Source organism: Aquarana catesbeiana, linkage group LG05, assembly GCF_042186555.1.
Source record: "Aquarana catesbeiana isolate 2022-GZ linkage group LG05, ASM4218655v1, whole genome shotgun sequence".
Lineage (NCBI taxonomy): Eukaryota > Metazoa > Chordata > Amphibia > Anura > Ranidae > Aquarana > Aquarana catesbeiana.
Window position 1 is genome coordinate 515,671,296 of NC_133328.1, and position 14,157 is coordinate 515,685,452.

General features: G+C 51.9%; 1 protein-coding gene across 1 annotated transcript in view; it reads right to left on the minus strand.

Annotated features, from left to right (window-relative positions):
* NSMAF (neutral sphingomyelinase activation associated factor) overlaps positions 1-13,453 on the minus strand; it is a 205,431-nt gene extending 191,978 nt beyond the window's left edge. The window contains exon 1 of the mRNA XM_073631669.1: positions 13,181-13,453. Coding sequence (XP_073487770.1) covers positions 13,181-13,230 — 50 coding nt within the window. The 5' untranslated portion in view covers positions 13,231-13,453. The remainder of the gene's footprint in view (positions 1-13,180) is intronic.
* Positions 13,454-14,157: the final 704 nt, after the last annotated feature.

The following is a 14,157-nucleotide window of genomic DNA, read 5'->3' on the forward strand; positions in this document are numbered from 1 at the left end:
ACAGGGCTGTACACGCACAGACACACACACACACAGGGCTGTACACGCAGACACACACACACACACACAGGGCTGTACACGCACAGACACACACACACAGGGCTGTACACGCACAGACACACACACACACAGGGCTGTACACGCACAGACACACACACACAGGGCTGTACACGCACAGACACACACACAGGGCTGTCCACGCACAGACACACACACAGGGCTGTCCACGCACAGACACACACACACAGGGCTGTCCACGCACACACACACACACACACACACAGGGCTGTCCACGCACACACACACACAGGGCAGTCCACGCACAGACACACACACACACAGGGCAGTCCACGCACAGACACACACACACACACACAGGGCTGTCCACGCACAGACACACACACACAGGGCTGTCCACGCACAGACACACACACACACACAGGGCTGTCCACGCAGACACACACACACACACAGGGCTGTCCACGCACAGACACACACACACACAGGGCTGTCCACGCACAGACACACACAGGCTGTCCACACACAGACACACACACAGGGCTGTCCACGCACAGACACACACACACACACACAGGGCTGTCCACGCACAGACACACACACAGGGCAGTCCACGCACAGACACACACACACGGCAGTCCACGCACAGACACACACACACATACACACAGACACACACACACACACAGGGCTGTCCACGCACAGACACACACACAGGGCTGTCCACGCACAGACACACACACACACACACACACACACACACAGGGCTGTCCACGCACAGACACACACACACACACACACACACACAGGGCTGTCCACGCACAGACACACACACAGGGCTGTCCACGCACAGACACACACACAGGGCTGTCCACGCACAGACACACACACACAGGGCTGTCCACGCACAGACACACACACACACAGGGCTGTCCACGCACAGACACACACACACACACACAGGGCTGTCCACGCACAGACACACACACACACACACACAGGGCTGTCCACGCACAGACACACACACACACACACACACACACAGGGCTGTCCACGCACAGACACACACACACACACACACACACAGGGCTGTCCACGCACAGACACACACACACACACACAGGGCTGTCCACGCACAGACACACACACACACACACACACACAGGGCTGTCCACGCACAGACACACACACACACACAGGGCTGTCCACGCACAGACACACACACACAGGGCTGTCCACGCACAGACACACACACACACAGGGCTGTTCACGCACAGACACACACACACACAGAGCTGTCCACAGACACACACACACACAGGGCTGTCCACGCACAGACACACACACAGGGCTGTCCACGCACAGACACACACACAGGGCTGTCCACGCACAGACACACACACACAGGGCTGTCCACGCACAGACACACACACACAGGGCTGTCCACGCACAGACACACACACACAGGGCTGTCCACGCACAGACACACACACAGGGCTGTCCACGCACAGACACACACACACACACAGGGCTGTCCACGCACAGACACACACACACACACACAGGGCTGTCCACGCACAGACACACACACACACACACACACACACACACACACACACAGGGCTGTCCACGCACAGACACACACACACACACAGGGCTGTCCACGCACAAACACACACACACACACACACAGGGCTGTCCACGCACAGACACACACACACACACACAGGGCTGTCCACGCACAGACACACACACACACACAGGGCTGTCCACGCACAGACACACACACACACACACAGGGCTGTCCACGCACAGACACACACACACAGGGCTGTCCACGCACAGACACACACACACAGGGCTGTCCACGCACAGACACACACACACAGGGCTGTCCACGCACAGACACACACAGGGCTGTCCACGCACAGACACACACACACACACACACACACAGACACACACACACAGGGCTGTTCACGCACAGACACACACACACACAGAGCTGTCCACAGACACACACACACACACACACACAGGGCTGTCCACGCACAGACACACACACACACACACACACAGGGCTGTCCACGCACAGACACACACACACAGGGCTGTCCACGCACAGACACACACACACACACACACACAGGGCTGTCCACGCACAGACACACACACACACACACACACACACAGACACACACACACACACACAGGGCTGTCCACGCACAAACACAGGGCTGTCCACGCACAAACACACACACACACACACAGGGCTGTCCACGCACAGACACACACACACACAGGGCTGTCCACGCACAGACACACACACACACACAGGGCTGTCCACGCACAGACACACACACACACACACACACACACAGGGCTGTCCACGCACAGACACACACACACACACACAGGTCTGTCCACGCACAGACACACACACACAGGTCTGTCCACGCACAGACACACACACACAGGTCTGTCCACGCACAGACACACACAGGTCTGTCCACGCACAGACACACACAGGTCTGTCCACGCACAGACACACACACACAGGTCTGTCCACGCACAGGTCTGTCCACGCACAGACACACACACAGGGCTGTCCACGCACAGACACAGGTCTGTCCACGCACAGACACACACACAGGGCTGTCCACGCACAGACACACACACACACACACACACACACACACACACAGGGCTGTCCACGCACAGACACACACAGGGCTGTCCACGCACAGACACACACACACACACACAGGGCTGTCCATGCACAGACACACACAGGGCTGTCCACGCACAGACACACACACACACACAGGGCTGTCCACGCACAGACAGACACACACAGGGCTGTCCACGCACAGACAGACACACACACACACACACACAGGGCTGTCCACGCACAGACACACCCACACACACAGGGCTGTCCACGCACAGACAGACACACACACACACACACAGGGCTGTCCACGCACAGACAGACACACACACACACACACACAGGGCTGTCCACGCACAGACAGACAGACACACACACACAGGGCTGTCCACGCACAGACAGACACACACACAGGGCTGTCCACGCACAGACAGACACACACAGGGCTGTCCACGCACAGAAAGACACACACACAGGGCTGTCCACGCACAGACAGACACACACACACACACACACACACACACACACACAGGGCTGTCCACGCACAGACACACACACACACACACACACACACACACAGGGCTGTCCACGCACAGACACACACACACACAGGGCTGTCCACGCACAAACACAGGGCTGTCCACGCACAGACAGACACACACACAGGGCTGTCCACGCACAGACAGACACACACAGGGCTGTCCACGCACAGAAAGACACACACACAGGGCTGTCCACGCACAGACAGACACACACACACACAGGGCTGTCCACGCACAGACACACACACACACACACACACACAGGGCTGTCCACGCACAGACACACACACACACACACACACACAGACAGACACACACACAGGGCTGTCCACGCACAGACAGACACACACACACACAGGGCTGTCCACGCACAGACAGACACACACACACACACAGGGCTGTCCACGCACACACACACACACAGGGCTGTCCACGCACAGACAGACACACACACACACACACAGGGCTGTCCACGCACAGACAGACACACACACACACAGGGCTGTCCACGCACAGACAGACACATACACACACACACACACACACAGGGCTGTCCATGCACAGACAGACAGACAGACACACACACACACACAGGGCTGTCCACGCACAGACACACACACACAGGGCTGTCCACGCACAGACAGACACACACACACACACACAGGGCTGTCCACGCACAGACAGACACACACACACACACAGGGCTGTCCACGCACAGACAGACACACACACAGGGCTGTCCACGCACAGACAGACACACACACACACAGGGCTGTCCACGCACAGACAGACACACACACACACACAGGGCTGTCCACGCACAGACAGACACACACACACACACAGGGCTGTCCACGCACAGACAGACACACACACACACAGGGCTGTCCACGCACAGACAGACACATACACACACACACACACACACAGGGCTGTCCATGCACAGACAGACAGACACACACACACACACACACACAGGGCTGTCCACGCACAGACACACACACACACACACACACAGGGCTGTCCACGCACAGACACACACACACACACACACACACACAGGGCTGTCCACGCACAGACAGACACACACACACACACACACACACACGGCTGTCCACGCACAGACACACACACACACACAGGGCTGTCCACGCACAGACACACACACACACACACACACAGGGCTGTCCACGCACAGACACACACACACACAGGGCTGTCCACGCACAGAAAGACACACACACACACACAGGGCTGTCCACGCACAGACAGACACACACACACACAGGGCTGTCCACGCACAGACAGACACACACACACACACAGGGCTGTCCACGCACAGACATACACACACAGGGCTGTCCACGCACAGAAAGACACACACACACACACACAGGGCTGTCCACGCACAGACAGACACACACACACACAGGGCTGTCCACGCACAGACAGACACACACACAGGGCTGTCCACGCACAGACAGACACACACACACACACAGGGCTGTCCACGCACAGACAGACACACACACACACACAGGGCTGTCCACGCACAGACAGACAGACACACACACAGGGCTGTCCATGCACAGACAGACAGACAGACACACACACACACAGGGCTGTCCACGCACAGACACACACACACACAGGGCTGTCCACGCACAGACAGACACACACACAGGGCTGTTCACGCACAGACACACACACACACACACACACAGGGCTGTCCACGCACAGACACACACACACACACACAGACACACACACACACACACACAGGGCTGTCCACGCACAAACACAGGGCTGTCCACGCACAGACAGACACACACACAGGGCTGTCCACGCACAGACAGACACACACAGGGCTGTCCACGCACAGAAAGACACACACACAGGGCTGTCCACGCACAGACAGACACACACACACACACACACACAGGGCTGTCCACGCACAGACACACACACACACACACACACAGGGCTGTCCACGCACAGACACACACACACACACAGACAGACACACACACAGGGCTGTCCACGCACAGACAGACACACACACACACACACAGACAGACACACACACAGGGCTGTCCACGCACAGACAGACACACACACACACAGGGCTGTCCACGCACAGACAGACACACACACACACACAGGGCTGTCCACGCACACACACACACACAGGGCTGTCCACGCACAGACAGACACACACACACACAGGGCTGTCCACGCACAGACAGACACATACACACACACACACACACACACACACACAGGGCTGTCCATGCACAGACAGACAGACACACACACACACAGGGCTGTCCACGCACAGACACACACACACAGGGCTGTCCACGCACAGACAGACACACACACACAGGGCTGTCCACGCACAGACAGACACACACACACACAGGGCTGTCCACGCACAGACAGACACACACACACACAGGGCTGTCCACGCACAGACAGACACACACACAGGGCTGTCCACGCACAGACAGACACACACACACACAGGGCTGTCCACGCACAGACAGACACACACACACACACAGGGCTGTCCACGCACAGACAGACACACACACACACACAGGGCTGTCCACGCACAGACAGACACACACACACACACAGGGCTGTCCACGCACAGACAGACACACACACACACAGGGCTGTCCACGCACAGACAGACACATACACACACACACACACACAGGGCTGTCCATGCACAGACAGACAGACACACACACACAGGGCTGTCCACGCACAGACACACACACACACACACACACAGGGCTGTCCACGCACAGACACACACACACACACAGGGCTGTCCACGCACAGACACACACACACACACACACAGGGCTGTCCACGCACAGACACACACACACACACACACAGGGCTGTCCACGCACAGACACACACACACACACAGGGCTGTCCACGCACAGACACACACACACACACACAGGGCTGTCCACGCACAGACATACACACACAGGGCTGTCCACGCACAGAAAGACACACACACACACACACAGGGCTGTCCACGCACAGACAGACACACACACACACAGGGCTGTCCACGCACAGACAGACACACACACACACACAGGGCTGTCCACGCACAGACATACACACACAGGGCTGTCCACGCACAGAAAGACACACACACACACACACACACAGGGCTGTCCACGCACAGACAGACACACACACACACAGGGCTGTCCACGCACAGACAGACACACACACACACACAGGGCTGTCCACGCACAGACAGACACACACACAGGGCTGTCCACGCACAGACAGACAGACACACACACAGGGCTGTCCACGCACAGACAGACAGACACACACACACACACACACACAGGGCTGTCCACGCACAGACACACACACACACAGGGCTGTCCACGCACAGACAGACACACACACACACACAGGGCTGTTCACGCACAGACACACACACACACACACACACACAGGGCTGTCCACGCACAGACACACACACACACACACAGGGCTGTCCACGCACAGACACACACACACACACACACACACAGGGCTGTCCCCTCACAGACACACACACACACACACACACAGGGCTGTCCACGCACAGACACACACACACACACACACAGGGCTGTCCACGCACAGACACACACACACACACACAGGGCTGTCCACGCACAGACACACACACACACACACACACAGGGCTGTCCCCGCACAGACACACACACACACACAGGGCTGTCCACGCACAGACACACACACACACAGGGCTGTCCACGCACAGACACACACACACAGGGCTGTCCACGCACAGACACACACACACACAGGGCTGTCCACGCACAGACACACACACACAGGGCTGTCCACGCACAGACACACACACACACAGGGCTGTCCACGCACAGACACACACACACACACACACACACACAGGGCTGTCCACGCACAGACACACACACACACAGGGCTGTCCACGCACAGACACACACACACACACAGGGCTGTCCACGCACAGACACACACACACAGGGCTGTCCATGCACAGACACACACACACACACACACACACACACACACACACACACACAGGGCTGTCCACGCACAGACACACACACACACGGCTGTCCACGCACAGACACACACACACACACAGGGCTGTCCACGCACAGACACACACACACAGGGCTGTCCACGCACAGACACACACACACACAGGGCTGTCCACGCACAGACACACACACACACACACAGGGCTGTCCACGCACAGACACACACACACACACAGGGCTGTCCACGCACAGACACACACACACACGGCTGTCCACGCACAGACACACACACACACGGCTGTCCACGCACAGACACACACACACACACACACACACACACAGGGCTGTCCACGCACAGACACACACACACACAGGGCTGTCCACGCACAGACACACACACACACACAGGGCTGTCCACGCACAGACACACACACACACACACACACACACAGGGCTGTCCACGCACAGACACACACACACACAGGGCTGTCCACGCACAGACACACACACACACAGGGCTGTCCACGCACAGACACACACACACACACACACAGGGCTGTCCACGCACAGACACACACACACACACACACAGGGCTGTCCACGCACAGACACACACACACACACACACAGGGCTGTCCACGCACAGACACACACACACACACACACAGGGCTGTCCACGCACAGACACACACACACACACACACAGGGCTGTCCACGCACAGACACACACACACACACACACAGGGCTGTCCACGCACAGACACACACACACACACACACAGGGCTGTCCACGCACAGACACACACACACACACACACAGGGCTGTCCACGCACAGACACACACACACACAGGGCTGTCCACGCACAGACACACACACACACAGGGCTGTCCACGCACAGACACACACACACACAGGGCTGTCCACGCACAGACACACACACACACACAGGGCTGTCCACGCACAGACACACACACACACACAGGGCTGTCCACGCACAGACACACACACACACACACACACAGGGCTGTCCACGCACAGACACACACACACAGGGCTGTCCACGCACAGACACACACACACAGGGTTGTCCATGCACAGACACACACACACAGGGCTGTCCACGCACAGACACACACACTCAGGGCTGTCCACGCACAGACACACACACTCAGGGCTGTCCACGCACAGACACACACACTCAGGGCTGTCCACGCACAGACACACACACTCAGGGCTGTCCACGCACAGACACACACACTCAGGGCTGTCCACGCACAGACACACACACTCAGGGCTGTCCACGCACAGACACACACACTCAGGGCTGTCCACGCACAGACACACACACTCAGGGCTGTCCACGCACAGACACACACACTCAGGGCTGTCCACGCACAGACACACACACTCAGGGCTGTCCACGCACAGACACACACACTCAGGGCTGTCCACGCACAGACACACACACTCAGGGCTGTCCACGCACAGACACACACACTCAGGGCTGTCCACGCACAGACACACACACACAGGGCTGTACACGCACACAGGGCTGTCCTGGCAGCTATGCTGAGCTTTTAAAATTAAACACCATATTACATTTGGTGGGCATTGCCACTGAATACAATCCATATGCAGGTATGGAGCTGCATCCAAACCACAGTGTGGCATTTACAAGGTTAAACTGGGCATTTAGATGATATATCATCTCCTCGTTGCCTTTCAAATGCCTCTGAAAAGTGATCCACTGTGGATTGCTTTTAGGAGAGGCGGCAAGGGCTGCCGCTTATGTGAACAAGCGTTTTTCATTTATATATTTTTTCTTTAATTTTAGCGAAATAATCCTGCCATTAACACACTTCCTCTCCTAGGGTGACAACTGTACTGGGTAGATTTATCACCCTAAGATATATGTTATGGCTACTTAACACTGCGTCCTACATGACCCCTAAGGCAGTCAGATATACAAAACACCTCCCCCTCTTCACCATAACAGTGGCGCTATGAACTATTTCAGATAAAATGCTTTCAACTCTATATTTAACAGTTAGACAGAGTTCATTTAAACTCTAAAGCCGGGTCTAATTTGCGCCACCAGAACCACGAAAAAAAAAAGAAACGTCCTACCTGATCCCCCAAAGCAGTTGAATATTATCTGGATCAACAATCTCTTGTAAAATGTATTAGCCAGTTGTAGTTCATGTTTTTTTTTCGTTTGGAAGGTATGCATACAAACTACAGTAAAGATCTACATTTGGTTATGGTTGACAGACTCTCGACCTCTGCTGGAAGTCTGCTCCAAGCACTGACTACTCTTTCTGTACTTTTATTACAGTAGCAATTTTTGGATATGAACTGCATTATATCTGTATACATAATACAAGCATGTATAACCTCCCTGGCGGTATGATTATGTCAGATTTTTTTTCAAAGCGGTACAATTGTTTTGCATAGAAATTTGGCGTTTTATATTGTAGACCTGTAATTTTTAGCAATAACATACTTAAATCTGTCCAAACAAGAGTCTAGTAGATATCCTGGGTATGATAAAGTTTGAAACACAAAATCATAAATCATAATATAATAAATAATTATGTATAAAAAAAAATAATAATAATAATAAAATGAATTTCCCCACGATTCACTATCTCTCAATTCTGCAAGTGATTCTAATTTACTATCGCTGTTTTCTAGCTGGTCTAAAACCACATTTGACGTAAAGGGACCATTTTTGGTTACCATGGACAAGCTCCAGTTTCCAGGCAGAAAGAACAGTAATATATATATATATATATATATATATATATATATATATATATATATATATATATATATATGTGTGTGTGTGTGTATGACGCTCGCAGGGAACGGAGCCCGGAACACAGGACATCAGGCAGATGATCCAGCGGAGGACATCGCAGGATCCTGGTGACAAGGTAAGTATGTTGTACCAGGATTCTGCAATGCAATCCTGAATGTGGCTCGGGGGGGTTACTGCTAATGGTACTGAAATGTAACACACTTGGGATTACCGCCAGGAGGGTTAAAGTAGACATATAGGCAAATTTTTTTTCCCCATTTTGGATAGAGTAAGGAAGAGTTAGAACCCCTGTCAGATTTTTTTCGCCATCTGTATCCCATTGCGTAGATTTACCTTCACTTCCTGTCCCAAAGCCAAACAGGAAGTGAGAGGAAATCCATGCAAATTAGGGCAATTCCTTGGGGGACCCCCAGAACTAGTGTCCCCATTGGAAGATTTCCCCTCTATTACTTTTCTGGGGATAACCCAAAATTTGGGATTTTCTTTCACTTATAATGATAATGGTAAACAGGACAAATAGAGAGGGTGCATTTCCTTAATTGGGGCACAGACAGCAATAAAAATTGACAGGGGTTCTAATGCATCTTCAGTCTATCCAAAAAAAACACTAAAGGCACTTAACATCAATTTTTTATTCACATGCAGGGGTCAGGAACGCTTGCAAAATCCTATGTATTACTGACAGGAAACAAAACATGCTGCTCTTTAGCAGATGCATGGAGGTGCCTTTAACGCTTAATGCTCTTATTGGCTCACTGACGGAGCTACCCTCTGCTGTCTCAGCCAATGAGGAGGGAAGAGCCCCGGACAGACAAAACTCTCCTGCAACATCGCTGGATCGAGAGGGGGCTCAGGTAAGTATTAGGGGGGCTGCTGCACACAGAAGGTTTTTTTTATCTTAATGCATAGAATGCATTAAGATAACAAAACCTTCTGCCTTTAAAACCACTTTAAACAAGCTAATACAGTATATTGATCTAACACTAAATACATTTTATGAGGTCCTGTTTATTTTAATATTAAATTATTATTATATTATATATCGCCCATTACAAGAACAGTGGTTAACACATTTCAATGGCCCTAGTTCACACCAGGGAAGTGCGTTCCAGTGCAGTTAACAAAAGCAGGACACGGTAAACAAAGAAATTGTGTGGCTGCACTCCCACAAACAATGCAATTTGGTTTATTTAAAAAATAAAAAAATAAAAATCAAGAAAAGCATAACAAGATGAGCATGCAGGCAGGGGAGGAACAGGTAGACACGCTTCACACAATAAATGCGCTTATGCACATGTGGTTTTGCTAAAGCGCATTTATCACTTGAAACGCGTCTACCTGTTCCTCTCCTGCCTGCATGCTCATCTTGTTATGCGTTTCTTGATTTTTTTAAAATAAACCAAATTGCATTGTTTGTGGGAGTGCAGCCACACGATTTCTTCATTTACCTTGATCTCTGCAGCAGCGACAGGGCGTGACTTGGTCTACAGCTTTGCCGGTGTTCTATCAGATCAGCGAACGGAAGTGATGTTCCGTCAGCTGCGCATTCGTTCCACCGCTACCAGGTTTGCTAAGCTGAAAGAACACAGTCAGAAGGCGGCAGCGGACATCTTACTACACCCAGCTATTACTTGGATTTCAGAGTAAGACGTCTTTCACACTGAGGCCACCCGTGCATTCACGGTAAAGTGCCGCTTGTTTTAGCGGCACTTTACCGCTGTTTAAGCGGCGCTTTTGTGATGTTTTTTGGCCGCTAGAAGGGCACTTTTAACCACCAAAAAAAGGGGTTAAAAACTCCCGTGTTGTGGTGCTCCGGAAGCGCTGCCTATTCATTGCAATGGGCAGGGGCGTTTTGGGAGCGCTAATTACAGCGCTCCCAAACCACCCCAAAGATGCGGCTTGCAGAACTTTTTCTAACATCCTGCAAGTGCACCGCCCCGGTGTGAAAGCACTCATTGTAATAAACGGGAGGCAGTTTTTAGGTGCTTTACAGGCGCTATTTCTAGCGCTAAAACGCATGAAAACTGCCTCAGTAAGAAAGAGGTCTAATTTTAGCAATAAAGTGAGTGTATATAAAGAAATATAGTATATTGACATCTGTGATGTGGTTTTGATGTTACATTTTGAAAGAAGCTGGATGCCAGCAGTAGGAATGTGGCGGAGGTCATGTTGGTCCACCCCACACTACTCTGCGATAAACCTTTAGGCTTTCAAAATGTAACATCGAAACAGCATCACAGTTGTCAATATACTGTATTTTATTTTATAAGGTTAAGCTCAGGCGTGTTCGCAAACCGCATGTGCAGAGCCCGCGCTGAGGAGCGCTTATCACAAGCGGTGAAACATTGTCCCAATGTGCAGTTGAAGAGGTCGGGAAACGTCTCACTACCTGCGATTAGCGATGTGCAGGGTTGACTTCCTGGCGGGCTCTGCACGTGCGGTTTGCGAACACGCCTGAGCTCATCCTTATTTATATACGCTCACTTTATTGCTAAAATTACTCAGAAATTCAAGCCGTAGCTGGGTGTAGTAAGATGTCCGGTGCCGCTATTCTGTCAGACTAGCGAACCCGTGGAGTGCATGCGCAGCTGACGGAACGTCACTTCTGTTCGCTGATCTGATAGAACACCGGCTCACCTGTGAGCATTTACCCAAAAGTAGGACATGTTGCATTTTTTTTTTCTGTATCGCATCTGGAACGCAGCAAAATGCACCAGAAACACATATACCTTCAACGGAGATGAAGAAAAAAAAAATGGAAAACACAAAAGGACGCATCAAAATGCACATAGAGAAACACAGGTGCATGATTAATGTCACCATCAGATATTCAAATAAAAGTGACATCTCTGTCCAGATCAATACTCTGATCAATTGTAACATGAGCAACTCCCATCCACATGAGATGATCAGGATGATGCACATCCTCATCCTCCTGATGTGTGACAAGTCATTCAGCATACAGAACAGATACATTGTATCACTCAGATCTCCCCCATAACTCCACGGAGTGATGTGATGATCAGCAGCAGGAAGTCACTCACCTCTCCTTACTGGAATACTGCAGGGAATCGGGTCTCTTCCAGAAAGCCATGGGCTGGCTGTGCCCGGCAGGCACACTGCTCTCCCCCCCCGCTTGTCTATACACAGCCGATGATTACACTCCGATAGACACAGACATGCACAGCGCACTCCCTCCATACACTCCGCACACACTACACAATTGCTGGGCTGCTTACAAATGAAAGGAGCCTCATCATTGGCTAGAAGTTCCTGCTGCATACATCTCGTTCCTATTGGAAAGTAAAAGGAGAAAGAAATGTGGCGGCGGATTGGTTGCTGGCTGACTTCCTGGTTGGGGATGTTATTTGTGATTGGTTAGGAGGGCAGAAGCCGGTGTTGACAGAAGTGGAAGTGCGCACTTAGTGGATGAGGAGGAGATCGGGTGGTACAGTATGTGGTCTGGGTTGTTTGTATGAGAAGAAGCCAGAAAGCTGGTGGTGCCCAACCTGTGACCCTAGGAGAAAGTAGTCTGTGGCTTTCTTATCCCATTCATGACTAAGCCTATTTCAATATTTGGTGTTTACAAGTTAAATCTGTATTTTTTGCTAGAAAATTACTCAGAACTCCCAAACATTATGTATATTTTTTTAGCAGAGAATCTAGAGAATAAAATGGTGATTGTTGCAATATTTTATGTTACACGGTATTTGTGCAGCGGTCTTTTAAACGCAACTTTTTGGGGAAAAAGACACTAGTAAAGTTAGCCCAATTTTTTTGTATAATGTGAAAGATGATGTTACGGCGAGTAAATAGATACCAAACATGTCACGCTTTAAAATTGCACATGCTTGTGGAATGGCGACAAACTACGGTACCTAAAAATCTCCATAGGCGACATTTAAAAAAAAAACTAACGGTTACCAGGTTAGAGTTACAAAAGAGGTCTAGTGCTAGAATTATTGCTCTCACTCTGATGATCGCGGCGATATCTCACATGCGTGATTTGAACACTCGCAAC